Raw genomic sequence first — 16,686 nt, forward strand, 5'->3', positions numbered from 1 at the left:
GGGTAGGTTGTGTACTGTAAGGGCTCAAATGCATTCACAGCTGCCATGGTTCGATTCCACTCCTGGACACCCTGCTGAATCTCTTCCTGTTTCTATCTAAAGAATACCTGCTGAATCCCTTCCTATTTCTGTACAAATAAAATGTCTAAAGAATAACTTTTTCAAAAATGTCATAGTATAGTATGTCAAAAACATTATGAAAACGACACAGTATAGTATGTCGAAAAAAAGTCAGCGTATAGTATGTTTAAAAAAGTCATAGCATGTTTTTTTTTTTTTTTTAAATGTCATAGTATAGTCTGTCAAAAAAGCAATGAATAAATAAACGTTGAAAAACGTCAAAAAAGGTCATAGTATAGTATGTCGAATAAAGTCATAAAAAGTCATAGTATATTTTGTCGAAAAAAAGTCATTGTATAGTATGTTGAAAAAAGTAATCAAAAAGCCATAGTGTAGTATGTTGTAAAAATTCATAGGATGTTGAAAAAATATTTAAAAAAGTCATAGTATAGTATGTTGAAAAAAAGTCATAGTATAGTATGTCGAAAAAAAGTGATAGTACATTATGTCGAAAAAAGTCGTAAATTAGTCATAGTATATTATGTCGAAATAAAGTCATAAAACAGTCATAGTATGATATGTTGAAAAAAGTTATAGTATAGAATGTCGAAAAAATATTTAAAAAAGTTATAGTACATTATGTCGAAAATTTTTATAAAATAGTTATAGTATAGTATGTCGAAAAAAGTAATATTAAAGTACATAAAAACAAATCTTAGTATATCATGTTGGAAAAAAAGTCATAAAAGTCATAGTATAATATGTTGAAAAAAGTCATAGTATAGTGTGTCGAAAAAAGATTTTAAGAAGTAAATTGTAATCACAGCTGCCATGGTTTGATTCCACCCCTGGACACAAAAATCATAAAAAGTCAAAGTGTAATATGTCGGAAAAAAGTCTTATAAATAGGGCACCCCAGTAGCTCAATGGGTAGGCCCTGTACCATTAAGGCTCAATTGTAATCACAGCTGCCATGGTTCGATTCCACCCCTAGACACCCTGCTGAATGTCTTCATGTTTCTGTCCAAATAAAATGTTTTAGAAAAATGTCATACTATAGCATGTCGAAATAAAGTCATAGTATAGTATGTCGAAAAAAGATTTTAAAAAGTCATAGTAAAGTATGTCAGAAAATGTCTGAGCAACAGGTCACCCAAGTAGCTCAATGGGTAAGGTCTAATCACAGCTGCCAGGGTTTGATTTAGCCCTGGACACTCTGCTTAATGTATTCCTGTTTTTGTCCAAATGAAATGCCTAAAGAATACCTTTTTGAAAAATGTCATAGGATAGTATTTCCAAAAAAGTCATAAAAAGTCACAGTATAGTAAGTCCGAAAAAGTAATAAAAAATTCATAGTATAGTATGTTGAAAAAAGTCAAAGTATAGTATGTCCAAAAAAGTAATAAAAAAGCCATAGCGTATTATGTATAGTATAGTATTTCGAAAAAAATCTTTTACAAACACAGCACCCTACTAAATCAATGGGTAGGGTGTGTACCACTGCCATGTTTCGATTCCACCCCTGACACCCTGCTAAATGTCTTCCTGTTTCTGTCTAAAGAATACCTTTATGAAAAATGTCATAGTATAGTATGTCAAAAAAAATTATGAAAACGTCAAAGTATAGTATGTCAAAAAAAAATCTTAAAAAGTCTACGTGTAGTATGTCGGAAAAAAGTCTTAGAAACAGGGCACCCCAGTAGCTCGATGGGTAGGGCCTGCACCATTAAGGCTCAATTCTAATCAAAGCTACCATGGTTCCATTCCTACCCTGGACACCTTGCAGAACGTCTTCAAATTCAACCCTGGACACCCTGCTGAATGTGTTCTTGTTTTTGTCCAAATAAAATGCCTGAAGAATGCCTTTTTGAAATATGTCATAGTACAGTCACAGTATAGAATGTAAAAGAAGTCATAGTATAGTACGTCAAAAACAATCGTAAAGTAATCGTAAAGTATGTTGAGTCACAGTATTGTATGTCGAAAAAAGTCATACAAAAATCATAGTATAGTATGTCGAAAAAGTCATGGTCTAGTGTGTTGAAAAAAGTCATAGTATGCCGAAAAATGATAAAAAAAAAAGTCATAGTAAATTATGGTGAAAAATGTTTCAGCAACAGGTCAATGGGTAGGTTGTGTACCATTAAGGCTCAATTGTAATCTCAGCTCCTGTGGTTCAATTCCAGCCCGGGACCTGTTTCTATCCAAATAAAATGGCTAAAGAATACCTTTTTGAAAAATGTCATAGTATGGTGTGTAGAAAAAAGTTATAAAACCGATAAAGTATAGTATGTCAAAAAATGTCATAAATAGTCATAGTATAGTATGTCAAAAAAAGTCATACTACAGTATTTTGGAAAACATCATATTATAGTATGCAGTAAAAAGTCATAAAAAAGTTACATTTGACTTTAATAATAAATAGCTGTTGATGGTAATCAAACTCCCAAACTCAGACTCCCCAATTGGTCATTGAACACACTGAGCTATAGTAAAGTATAATATAATTAATAAAAAAAAAACATTATAGTATAGAATGCCATAAAAAGTCACAAGAAAGTCATCATTTACTATGTCATAAAAAGTCATAGTATGCCAAGTAATAAAAGTCATATCTGATTTCAATAATATTTAGCTCTTGATCGAAATCAAACTCCCAAACTAATACTTTCTAACCAGTATATAGTATGCTTTAAAAAAAATCATAGTAAGTAAAAAAAGTGATACAAAGTCATAGATTATGTCATTAAAAAATGCCATAAAAAAGTAATAGCATATTATGTCATAATGTCATAAAAAGTCATAATATAGTATTCCCAATAAATGCAATGAAAATGTAATAGTATAGTATGTAGTATAGTAAAAACTACACTAAACTAACTTAAACTAACAGTAACCTCTGGACAAAATGGAGCAGAGACCAAATCATTTTCAAATATTTATTCAAAATCAAGACAGTACAAAGACGGTACAAATATGTTACTTCCAAGGACCAGGCAATTGTAATTTATAGTGGAGATTTAGATAGTTATAAGTTAAGATTAAAGTCAGACACAAGATATGGATAACAGCAATTAAAATAATTCTGTTTGTCTACATTTGAAAGCATTGACGAGTGACATGGAAAGTAACTGGGAGTTGAACCTAAATATTCAACACAGACTCTATATTTCAATAATTATATTTGTAAAGGAAATGTCCTGGTTATATACAGTACATAGTGATCTGTGCTTGAAAAATTAAGTGGAGTTAGATAGTTTATTTTGTACCATATGTTATTTACTGCTGCAAGATACAACTGGGAAATGGTCATATCTTGTTATATATGCATATATATATATATATATACATTTAAAATGGACCCATGTTATGTATATAAAAACATTTGTTTCTAGAAATACACACTCAAATGAAGCAACTCTATTAGCTTGTGTAACTGTGAAACCCTACAGTGGCACATTGTAATCATACAAAAGAGCAACCTCGTAGCTTTTAAGCTGCTGATGTAACAGTAAAAAAAATAACACACAGGTCCTTCAGCACTTTATAAGAAGCAGTGTCGTTCTTCATGACCGTGTCATTCAGCTGCATGCTCCAGTGAGCAAGAAGAAATGTTTTTTTAGTATGATTTATTGGATGAAATCCTAGATGTGTTTAAACCATTAAATACACTTTTCAGGAAGTTCTGCAACTTATGTATACACAGCAAATCTTAGTAATTCTCTCCTTGGGCAATTTACAGTGATACTTCCTAAAATGATGTAATATTCCTCAAGATGGCAGTGTGGTGAATTATCTCCCCTTGTACCAGAGACAGACTCGACCAGTCTCCTCTCTAAGTCAACTGAGGATGCCCACTTGTTTAATATCTCATTTAAATATATAAATATCTGTTAACCTTCCAGTAACACCTCTGTTACCATTTAGCAGTGAATAATCTACAGGTAGGCCCACACTACCAGATCATCACATGAAGGTGAGAACTCTCGGACGGTAGATAGGCTAAGAGCAGTAGACTCGTCAAAGAACCTTAAACAAGACATTTATATGACAGAGTTAATAATAGCCTTGGTTGCTCTCAATGATTTTCTGCTCAAGCTTCATTTTAAGCTCAGACACCAAAGCAGAGCTGACATTTCCCTCTTTGCGGCGATTAGATTTAGCTTTCTTTGATCCTTTGGAGGCCAGCACACCAGATATTGTTGGGACTGCCCGGGGCCTCTCATTAGACCGTGTGTTAGATGGGGGCGGAGGAGCGCTGGGGAGAGGAGGCTTCATCCGGGGGCTGCTGGTGCCCCGCTGGTGGCTGCCCTCTTGGTTTTGAACACGGAACTTATCTGCAGGGTTGATGAATCTGACAACAGGCATCTTGACGTTCCAGGGCTGCTGGTCCCTTGGTCGCCTCTTAATGATGCGACGTGCCGGCATAATCCTGTTTGACTTTGAGTTACGCATGTACATAGCCGTAGAGATCAAGACAGTCACCCCTACCAATAAGCTAATGATAACAGTGACCATCCCTAGAGCTTTCATTGGATTGTCCCTACTTTTCAATAAAAAGGCCGCCATAGGCCCCTTGAAAGGAGTCTGTGAAAAAGCACAATAAAATAGTTTAAATCAAGTCCAAGGGACTGAATCCAAGCATTAACGCAGCATTTTTCCAAAACATGCATGCATGAGATGGATGTGCAAAGCACTGACAGAGGAGGCCCACACAACATGTCTACCAACAATGTGACACTCCCACACTCACACTCAGTCATCCTCCTGTCCTACAGTACAGGACTGCTGATGCAAAGCTAAAACTATGCACAACACTAGTTGTTGGGAATGCGTCTGGCAGTGCGTGCGTTAGGATTTCTCTTTGGCATGTGACTGATGATGAGGTCTGAACAAGAAGGATAAGATGGAGTGAAGTGCATGTTTGTGTGAGACAAGATTAACTGATCCAAAGATAAAGGCTCCATCTTTGTCTCTTTGACAGCTTTATACTCTGAGTCATGCTCTAGACAAAAAACGTGTTTTAGATAATCAAAGAGGATTTGGTAGTGTAAAAACAAGAAAAATTATTGCATTTTAAAATATTTTCCAATAAAAAAATTAATAGGAATTTAAAAAAATTTATATTGTTTTATTATTCCTTCAAATGTGCTTCAGTACTCTTTGACAGACAAACAATCAATAGCTAACCGGTAAAAAAATAGATATCTTTTTAAAGGTTATGTCAAATATTGCTCACTTGGTTCTGCGCACCACTTTGATATAGTTACTCTCTGGGTTGATTCGGGACTTTTTCACTGAGTTACAGTACATGATTGTGGATATGCAGACTGTGAGTAAAATGAGGGAAGTGACAATGCTGAGACAAATCCCAAATACAGTCAGGGGACGCTTGCTGAGGCCCATGAAGTATGAAACAATTCGACCTTTGATCTGAAAAGCACGATGCACAACATAGAAACAACACCAAAGACACTGAGTCATCTCATCATGTAGAGTGAAGGAATAAAAACATGGTGAAAAAATTAAAATATGGGTTCATGTAAATGACTGAAAACTTTAAATGATAATGCTGATGTTATTTTATATCTTCAAATTTACCGCAGAGACAAAAAACAGTATGAATTTATATATTTAAAGTAGCTGTGTTTTGGCAAAACAAATTATTTTCTAGTAAACATCCTTTATAAAGGGTTTGTAATGGCATTTTCAACCATTTACTAATGTTTTAAAGATCAGTTATAAGTCCTTAATGAGAACAACCTTTGGGGCTACCAAAATGTGAAAAACCCTTTTGAGTAGGTGCTTGGACCAAAAACCATGTACAACTGCAGACTTTATAGATTAAACATCTTTTATGACATATTAACATGTATAGCTGCAAACTAGATAACTATTAGAAAGTGCTACTTTATTACAATTATGTGTAATAAGAAAGTGTGGCTCATTGTAACAAACCCACAGATAATTATTACCAACACTGCAGCTCTATGGAGCTTTTTAGCCTCATTTGTATGTTACATGTCACATTTAATGTTTCCTGCTGTAGCAGGCAGATGATTTTATGGACAGATAAAGTTAGCAACTGGTTAGTGATGAAAGAGGAATAACTAACAGCTTACGAGCCAGATATTTTCCCCTTGTTAGTAGGATAAATTCATCATTGGTTTTGGTCTCTTCATTTGACTTGTTGATGATAATAATACAAGCATACAAATTACCAGCATTATCTCTTAAAGAATATGAGATCAATGACGTGTGACTGGCTGAAACAAGGATGCTGAATTAGCAGCTATGAGCATGACAACAATGCCTATTATCATATGTTTAATTGCTTGAATCTACAGTTCGTGCTGCCTTAAGCTTGGAATAGAAAGTGCTGCAAGCATGCTGCAAGTCAGAACTAAGTCTTACCGCCTCTGTGATATCGATGTTGACAACGGCTGTTGTGCTGAAGGATGGAGAGCCTCTGTCCCTGGCTTGGACCACCAGAGACCACTTGCAGTGCTTCTGCTTGGTGATGTTCTGCACAATCTCCATGGACTTGATGTATGGCTTCAGCTTGATATCTCCAGTATCTGCGTTGATATCAAACGCGTTGTCAGGATCAGCCGTCATTATGGAGTACTCAATGACGTTGTTTGGAGACTCTGCATCTTCATCCACCGCCTATAGAAAGAAGCAGAATAACATAAAATTATTGTATATTTCGGTAACTTTAAGTCAATTTATTCAATTGAAAGCTTAATATCTGTTTTGTAAATCAAAAAACTAGCCCATAAAAGTATCGTCATGAAGAGTATGTACAGCAACCTTTGTTACATACATATTTTAAGTAAAAAAAAAAGCATTTGCCTAAAACAGCTTGGCACTCAAACACAAGCAATCGCTGCATTCATTCAGGAATATTTTCATGCACGGATTATCTGTCGTAATGAAGGATCATGTCTTCCACAACAATGGAGCCCCAATGGCCTCAAAGGAATAAACCATATTAGTTTTTAGATACACAGACAGCACTTGTTAAGAGGATCAAGTGTAGAACATCACTAGTTTTATCCTTTAGTTTTGGCAGTTACGATTAACTCTTAAACTTTAGATTTTGTAACATTATTTAATCAGTTTTGTTATATATGATCTGTGCACACTAATGGCAATTGAAATTCTAATCATTTGAGATCATTTCCTTTCTTTATTGGCAGTCCTGGACTTCTATACAATGTTCTCTAAATGTCAGTATGATCACAAACAACTAACTAACTTTTTATCAACTTTCAGTACAAGAGGAATGATTAGACATGATGTACCTCTACTCTGACAGGTATACCAATTATCATAGTCTTTTCCAGGAGTTTTTCATCAAATGCTGGAGAGTGGTCGTTCATGTCCAGTATGGTGACAAAGACTTCAGACAAGCTGTACTTTCCCTCTGAATCTTCAGCCTTGACGTAGAAGTTGTATTTAGACCTGACCTCTGCGTCCAGGCTGGTCCAGGGCTGCGTGGAGATGAGGCCTGATGACGGTTGGATGGCAAACCTGCAGGTTCAGAGAAAGAGCATGAGTCATAACCACAGTTGTCCATTCTGTGTCAAACAAACCAGGTGTCCTAATTAACAGCACATCACATCCTGTGAACCTCAGCATGACTCACATTAAGAGTACACAGCAGTTTCTGTCCTTTATCTCAGAAAACTTTCTATTGTGAAAATAAACGGATGGTTTAAGAGATTAAAATGTTTATCACCATTTGTCTCAGAAATCAGGAAGATAGAGTAAGCGAATATATCCTTGCCTAAAGTGTTGTAATGTGTATAGCTTTTGAATTTAATTTCTTTAACTTTTTCATTTAATTTGTTTCATTTTAAATAATGTAGGTCAATTTCTTGTGTCTCTTGTGTCTTGTGTTCATGTGTCTTAGTTATCAATATAAATAAAGTTATCTCTGCCAATTATGTTATGAAGTTTTTGTTTATTTGTTTGCCTGCTGATTCTGATTGAGATTTAATTGTATTGCCTTTTCTAGGCAGCTACACTCTTATGAGCTTTGTACTTTTTCAAATTCAGGTTGATTTCTACATACTGTTGTGTGTTTTTCTTTTCAGCATTTTTTTTCTATCTGATAACTGAATTACTCCTTAACAGATTTCAGCGACATTTGATAAAAGCCTAGGATAGGTCAGTGAATAATAAATAAATTTCCTGTCCGGATCTGGATCATGTAGCACCAACATTGAGCCGTCTCTACCAAGATTGTGTAGTTTTTCTAGAAGCAAAAAGATTTGCTATCAGAATAACTTCAAAGATGAAAATAAGTGTTTTACACATAAGAAATGAATTTACAGCATAGGTGCAGGTTTGTGCTTTCAAAAGTGCTTTCTTGTTCAACATTGGGCTTGCTGCCATTTTATTCAGCCACCAATTCTGTCTTGTTTTTTCCACTGTGAAAATTCACAAGTTTCCTTGAAGCTGATAACTTTCACACAATTAACTCAGGTTGCTGCCTGAAGATGAGCATAAATTCTCACTTTTCCTTCACTGCATGCTGCCTTGCTTCTCAAAGCTGCCGTTTCTGTGGCTCCAGCTGTCACATTGCATGTTAATTGGCTCTCTCTATGTGAGACGAGCCAGGCTGTCTATTTTTAACCCACCAATCCAATTAGAAGATTAGCCCGCATCTTGCAGCCATTTTAGAGTGAGCTGTTTGTGCAGCAGAGGGGCCAATCAAACTGGTTTCCTGCTTACTTCTTTCATCAAAGCGACAACGATGAATCAGGACTGGTGTCATGCTGAGTTTACCAAACACCCTGAACCTCTGAGCAATCTTGAGTCATATATGCATAAAAAAGTAATTTTTAGTCTATGTAAATGTGTTTAGTGGAAGTACAAGAATTAAGTATCTGATCGGACCAAACCTAAACTGGCAAGAGTGAAAGGTTTTTACTTACAAATCTGATCCTGATCCATAAATCGTGTATTTGACTTCACCCCAGGGCCCTGAATCTGGATCATTTGCCTGGAGGACGGGACAGGACAGAGATTCAAAAGGCAATACTTATAGCACATATAGTATATAGTGAAACATGTATACTGTGTAAGCAATATTATTTACAAATTTGATAAATTTAATTTAACAGAATTACTCTGGCTTTATTACTAGAATTATTACTGCCACTGGCTGAGGATAACCAGCTAGGGTCTTAAGCTCATGTGGGTGGGGCAGGCTATAAGTCTCTTCCTGTGGTGAGTGGGGGTGGAGGTGTAGGTCAGCATGATTAACCTTGTGGCAAAATTAAGCTTTTTACTCCATACTTGGACATGTTGCCTGATTGCAGGATAGATACACTATAATGAAAAGGAAGAAACAAGCATGCCAATATTACTATTAATGAAAGCCCTCCCTGACGTATAAAAAAGAGCATATGCCAGAATGCCACATGGGCACGAATTTCAGGACCAACAAAAACAAAACCAGGGAGCAGCAAGCTTTTTTTGTCTGCCGATAACCTGCTTTAATCTAATGAACTGCACCAAGTAATATGCATTTATTGGAGGATTGATGGATTATATAATCACTTTGGTCGGTTAAAGCTGAGTTTAATCGTGATTGACTCACTGTTACAGACACAACGCTGGAGCCTCCCAAAGAGTTCTCAGGGACCCTGGCGATATAATACTCGGATGTGAATTTTGGGATGTTGTCGTTGGTGTCCAGCAAGTTGATCACTATGTCAGCTGTTGCACTGAACCTCTCTGGAGTGTCGATCTCCACCGCCAGCAGCTGCAGAGAGACACATGCAAAGTGTAATTAAATCAGTGCTGAAAAGTTATTAATTGATTAGTTTATTGTAAGAGTCACCATAGCAGCTATGTGAAGCCAAAATTCATTCCATTGTCATTACGATATTTCAGTCTTTGGCCATCCCTAGAGCCATGCTGATAGCGTGGCTAAAGATAAATCACCAAAAATTTTGATAATGGATCAATTGTTTCTAATTATGAAGAAAAAAATGGCAAATATTTGCTTGTTCCAGCATCTCAAATGTTGGGTCAGTGTAAACTGAACATCTATGGGTTTTGGGCTGTTGGCCAGAGAAAACAAGCAATTTGAAGTTAAGATGTCATCTTGGGCTCTAAGCAAAGCACCTAATTGATTAATCCAAAAGATAACAAGAAAAAGGTAAGATAATAATGTGTTGCAGCCCCAGATATTGGAATCATATCAATAATACTCATTAATAATTTAGTGATATATGAAGTCAAACCTTAAAATAAAGGGTTGGTCCCTTTTCATAGTCGATGCCAGATGTGTCTTCCACAATAATGGTCACCTGCGCTTCATTGAGGACTGTCTGGGGAACCACTCGCAGCACTCGACTTGGCCCCACTAGTCTCAGTTTAAATTTAGCGTTTGCTCCCTGCAAAGAAAAAACAACAGCAGAATTTAGAAATTGGGAATTAGTAGCTGCCAACAAAGACAAGAAAACAAAGATTTATCAGACTCAAGATGACTTCAGCAAACCTTGCTAGAATGTTCTAAAATAAAAGGGAAAACATCTGGCAGATGTCTTGATGAATGATTGTTAGTTATTAGTTAGTTATTGAAGTACAGCAGGCACACATAGGCCAATAAACCACAAGGAAGGAGTCAGCAGCGTAGAGGAAATTTGGGAATACATGTACCTGATCGGAGTCATTGACGGTGATCTTAAAGCCTCGCAGGATCTCCCCTGGAGGAGGATGCTCGTACATGGTGACCTCAAACTTGCTCTGTGGTCCGTTCTCTCCGTAAAAGGTCGGAGGATGGTTGTTGAGATCCACCACCCGGACTGTCACCGTGGTAACGTCGTAGTCCTGCAGCTGACTGTTTGGCCCTACCTCAAACGCCTGGGTTTGAACATGAACAATGCATTCAGTAGTAATAATAATAGGTTGAATATATAAGAGTGTAATTCCCAAAAATTAACTGGGGGGAGACAGAAAAAAACAACAACATTACCTTGACTATAATTTCATATAATTCATTTTTCAGCAGAGTTGGAGAAGTTGTCAAGGTGATGCATCCACTCGTGCTATTTATGTCAAAGACACCATCGCTACCTAAAAAGTGATAAACAACATGTTACAACAAGATAGTGTAACTTGGAATTAATTTGTTTATGTATTGTTCTCACCATTCATAATGGAATAATGTATTGGGTTAGGATTGCCTTGATCTCCATCTTTAGCATACACAGTGAATATTTCAGAACCCTGGAAGAAGAAAAGCATAATTAATCTTACGCATATTTACTGCATGTAAGAAAAACCAGCGCCCTGACCTGAGAACGCGAAGAGGACTCACAGGAACTGAGACTTCATAGACATAGCCAAAGTAAGGGGTTCCTATGAAGGACGGAGGCATGTCTTGGGCGTCAAGTACATTGATTGTCATGGTGGCTGTGGAGGTCAAAACCTGGTGCTTCCCCTTGTACTTTCCACCTCCGTCCTGAGAAAACAAACAGTGAGACTGTTGAGTGAGATTATACTTTTATCCATGGCAAATTATGATGAAACAGTATAAAAATAAAATAAAAGTACAGGACATTTTATTTTACATTTGGCAGTTAATGGAGACACGTTAGATAGAGGCTTTGCATATGCCCCGTTTTATGAAGTAATATCTGTTTATGAAGTAATTTCTATAGCATTGAGGTATTTTTGAAATCCCTAAACAGAGATTTTATTTTACTATGAGTACTCCCCATTTTACCCAAAACTATATTATGTTATTTAGTACCCACATGTCTAGCTTGAAATGGTTTGATGAGTTTAAGTTAACTAGTTATTACGAAATAAAATAAAAGCACTATGATTGCAAATTGCGCCTTACTGGTTATTGTAGATGTCCACACTTAACATGTCAAATTCACTATAACTGGAGACAGTGGAAACTGGAGACAGTGGAATCTGACATTTCATTTACATGGCTTTGTTAATTATGGTATGATGCTTCAGTGACAGCAAATATGCAAAGACTTATTTTTCTGTGTGGAAAAAATGCTGCAATGTGTTTTTTTTAATTGAAACATTAGTGAGTTAAACTGATTGTATTGATGTAACTTGTAACATCAGAAATCATTTACATATATTAATATCAATATTATTGTTTTATCAGAGATTCAACTTCTCAGTATCTGATTTGTTATTTACAGAGCAACTTTCAAATCAGGTTTTTATGAATCTGTATGTTATTCCACAGACACACATAGGAGCTGAGGCTAGAAAAACAAACTAAAGCCGTCTCCATCATATTATTATCCACAATGGAAGGATCACTGTCAACTCTTCACCAGCCTCCCATTCACTTCACATAGAGATTGTGGAAATTCAGCAATGTATTGGTGTTCAGAAAAGCTTAGTCATGACTGAACTTTTCATGACCTTTGAAACAGACCTTGCTTTCCTGACAATTGTTTTATGTGCACAACGGTACAGATGTAAACCTCAGCCCTTAAAATTGTTCTGTTTTTATAATGAACATGTCAAAAGCCAAGTTGCTGCTCACAGTGTAAATGTGTGTTTTAGGGCACCCAAAAAGACAAATCCAAAGGCAAGGGGGCGACAGTGACCTCTCACCTTTGCAACCACCGTCACAAAGTGTGTGGGCGTGGTCTCGTAGTCCAAAGTCTCACCAGGTCTGACTCTTAGGATTCCACTGTTCCCATCGATGGTAAACTTGGCAAACGGTGAGGTCTGATAATGTATAAAGCCACACAGTTAGCAGTGTTAACAGTAGACACAAGTTAAATTTTTTTACTTGAATTTAGAGCAATCAAGCTAGTTTCAAACATGCTTCTGAACAGTATTAAATCCTGATTTACCTCACTTCAACCTTGGCATTTTTCTACACACTTCCATTTGTCTCCCAGTTGACACATGGACAGTAACAACTACTGAGCAGTCAGCTGTCGGCCCAGACCAAACCTAAGCTGTTATCAAACCTTCAGTGCCTTGCTCAAATGTAATTGAAATTTAATCCACTTAAGTCACACTATTTCCAGACTGCTCTCTGAAGATTAATCTTTTTCTCCACACAAGTCTCATCACTCAAATGCCCACTGTAGATAATAATGGTGCTGTCGTAATAATAAAATTATTTTCAAATGGATTACAAATTGGAAATGTTAATCAAAAACTAGAAAAACAGCAATAAAAACTAGCCTAAGTGTGGAACAGTAAAAAGATAAACAATAGTATAAAATTGTAAACAGAAATGCTTGCTCATGCTTTCAAGTAAGGATTTCGGAACTGAGAGGATACTCTTGTTAGCAGACTGTATTCCGGGGTGTAGGAGTAAAGCGCCCACAGATGTAGGCTGGAGCCAAGCTATGGCTCTATATGTGATTAGCAAAATGTTACAATCAACTCTGAAATCAATTTGAGGCCATGTGCAAGAAGGCGAAAAAAAATAAAATAAAACAAAATAAAGCCTGGCTGCTGCATTTTCTGCCAAATGCCAGAGTAAAGATAGATGCAGTAGTCTGAGCAGGACAAAATAAAAGCATGAATTACATTACAAGTATTTGGTTCGGATGTATTACACATTTGGATAACTCTCTTTACCTGAGTCAAAAATAAAGATTTAATGCTTAAAATTCTACATGTGTGTTCCTGAAGACTTAGGCAAACAAAACAGAGGCAGCCTTGGGCAGCCTTGTTTTAATTCAGTTGCAAACTTTTCCAATCTAGCACTCAATTTCATCAAGACTAAGAGTGTCACAGGATCCCAACTGTGCATTGTCAATGAAGCTGTAGGGTTACCTGTAGATAATATGAGATGCTGCCTCCTGATCCCATATCTCTATCCACTGCCTGGACCTTGTAGATGCTACTTCCTGGGGCAGTATCCTAAAAGAGATAAGAAATTTTCAAAACCCTAAAATCCACTATCCACTATTTGTTTGATTAACTCAAAATATACCCTTTCTACAGATCAATAGAAATTATGTATTGTATTTATTATATTGTACGGGTGTATTTATTGGATAACCTGTACCTCTGGGATGTCAATGATGAAAGGCAGGTTTTGAAATTCAGGAGGTTCATCATTGACATCAGTGACAAACACTCTAACCGTCTCAACAACCTGAAAGTAACAACAATACAAATTCTCACAGGTTAAAACAACACAATTATTTATTTAGATTTATTTCAAAGCTATATCTTTTTTTCAGAGAGAAATTATTAACTAAGTGTGATCAAAAAAGATCATTCTATATTCTATATACTTTATTATGTATGCTATACATAATAATATGTATATTAGTAAGATGTTTACAGTCTGTAAGCATCTTACTAAACAACAGGAATTTTACCATGCTTACAAATTGTAAGCATGGTAAGATTCCTATTGTTTACATTCTGTAACAGCACTCATTTTGTACAGTAGTAGATATATTTTTCACAGTTCTATCTTTGTTTTCTCTTTTCCTTTTAATACAGATTGTAGTGTCAATAGTGTGATTATTGCAGTGAATTAGTGACTATAAAGTATAAACAAAATGATATCATAAAAACAGTAAAACGTACTTTATTGCGACCATCTGTTATGCTCACGAGTGCTGAGATTTCATGTTGTTTCTACAAAGAAAAGGTGAACATCATTTTGAGCCACAGTAGTGTCACATTAACAGCAGGTTTCTTCAAAACAAGAGTATCATCCACGGACTCACCTCTCTGTCGAGCTCCTGAATCAAAGTCACGTTTCCTGATTTGGAGTCCACCCTAAAATATTCTTTGGAGCCCATTTCAAAAGTCAGACCATATCGCACTGGATCTCCCTCTGGATCAGTACCATTCAGAATGTATATCTGTGTCCCTATGTGGTAAAAAAACAACAAAGAAACAGTAATGTCAAAGAAAAATATGACATTTCTATGTTCATTAAAAATCATTCAAATCAATTGTTTCAATTCTTGTTTCTTATTTAGTGTAAATGGTATTTAATAATGAGGTCAGATGAGCCACCACCCATATTGTTTTCTTCTGTAAGTCGTGATGTACGTCACAATCCAAAAGGTATTACAGTAATTAGCTACGGGCCCCACACCTGCGTGATAATTACATCTTTACATCTACATATGAAAAATGAACACCTGTAAACTACACAAAACGTTATTTCACACTTAAATTAATCAGATCTGTTATTGTGAAAGTGAGACTTACCAACTGGTGTATCCTCAGAGATGCTGAACAAGGCCATATTCCCATTTGTACGGCTGGGCCCATTATCATAAAAATACGGAGCATAGTCGGATTGCCCTTTAAACAAATAAACATGCTCCAAGTTATTTAAGCAGAAGTGACTTCAGATACTGTATAAAGCTGAAAATGTTTACATAAATCACATCAACTTTTGCACTCACTTGCTAAAAAAAGGGCAGGAACCGAAAGTAGGGAGGAGGAGCAGGAGGAGGAAGAGGAGGAGGAGGAGGAGGAGATGAATTATACATGTACTTGGATTTAGGTTTTCCACTATCACAACACCAATATACTATCACACATTTAGATATAAAGTACAGGCAGCATGAGCAGTCTACACTAAGATGGACATGCACTCTGTGTCAGAGGATTAACCAGATAAGAGCAAGGCAAGAAGTCTTAACCACACACAAAGAACATAAAGAAAAGAAAAGCAGAGCCTTACCCAAGGTGAAGTGAAGCAGGAGGAGAAATAGTAAAGCATGCGTTTTCTTTTCTTTCTTCATCCTGGTGGGGAGGCACAGCTTGGCTGGCTCATGTGGAAGGCTTAGTGGAGGGAAAACGGGGCAAACGAGCAGTGTCGAGTCCTTCTGGAGGAGTCTCAGCAGCTCAGGATGAAGAGGCTGGGACTGATTCTCAGGCACTAATCCAGTGACGCATCCCTTCTCTACGCAGACATCTTCCACCACACTGCTCTCTCTCCAATTTCTCCTACTCGTGGAGTGAAGAGAGTTCAGGTTTCACACAATATGGTGTGATTGTCACACCTCTGCACACATGCAAAAATGTATACACATGAGGCATTGCATCCATATACTGTTAAATCAAAGGCTGATGACATACAACAAATACATTCTTTCTGCTGCATTCTGATGCAATGAAGTATTATATATATATATAAAGCATACACATTGGGAACCTCAAACAAACATCCTTGATGTCATTTGTTTCTCTTTGTTAATTAGTATGGAAACATGGCACATTTGGTTCTTCTCGCTGTTGTTTTAAAGGGTTTTAACAAACTCATTAGTCACATGTAGCGAGTTCCACTGGCCTAAACTTTCTCGGGGCTGCTCTCCTTGGCAGCTCGCTGTCCAACACAAGCCTCAGCTGCACTTGTGATGCACTTTCTTTGGCCTTTGCGTTCCACTTTCTCTGTGAAGCCCAGTGCCCTCTCAATCACTATGCCAAACAAGGCTTTTAGTCAGCATTGTTTGATTTTACATTTTCAAGCTGCAGGCCTACTTTACATTTTTAGTTCAGATTAACAAAGGTATGTCATGTTACAGGAGATGTTTGCCATTAAGCACTTTCTAAAATTGTAAGAACACCTCCTGGTATGAATCACTTGCAGCTTAATCAGATAAAAACCAAAACACTGCTCTC

General features: G+C 36.6%; 1 protein-coding gene across 1 annotated transcript; it reads right to left on the reverse strand.

The window, feature by feature from the left end:
- Window positions 1–4,116: 4,116 nt before the first annotated feature.
- On the reverse strand, window positions 4,117–15,806 carry LOC114548566 (cadherin-related family member 1). Its single transcript, XM_028568552.1, has 17 exons — window positions 15,746–15,806; window positions 15,265–15,360; window positions 14,772–14,917; window positions 14,629–14,679; window positions 14,096–14,185; window positions 13,861–13,947; window positions 12,676–12,792; window positions 11,402–11,545; window positions 11,232–11,310; window positions 11,057–11,157; window positions 10,741–10,944; window positions 10,323–10,475; window positions 9,674–9,838; window positions 9,006–9,073; window positions 7,368–7,596; window positions 6,475–6,729; window positions 4,117–4,647 (listed from the first exon to the last, which is right to left on the reverse strand). The coding sequence occupies exons 1-17, from the start codon at window positions 15,804–15,806 to the stop codon at window positions 4,117–4,119; spliced, it is 2,577 nt and encodes an 858-aa protein (XP_028424353.1).
- Between the last annotated feature and the right edge of the window lie 880 nt (window positions 15,807–16,686).

Source organism: Perca flavescens, chromosome 21, assembly GCF_004354835.1.
Source record: "Perca flavescens isolate YP-PL-M2 chromosome 21, PFLA_1.0, whole genome shotgun sequence".
NCBI classification, from domain to species: domain Eukaryota; kingdom Metazoa; phylum Chordata; class Actinopteri; order Perciformes; family Percidae; genus Perca; species Perca flavescens.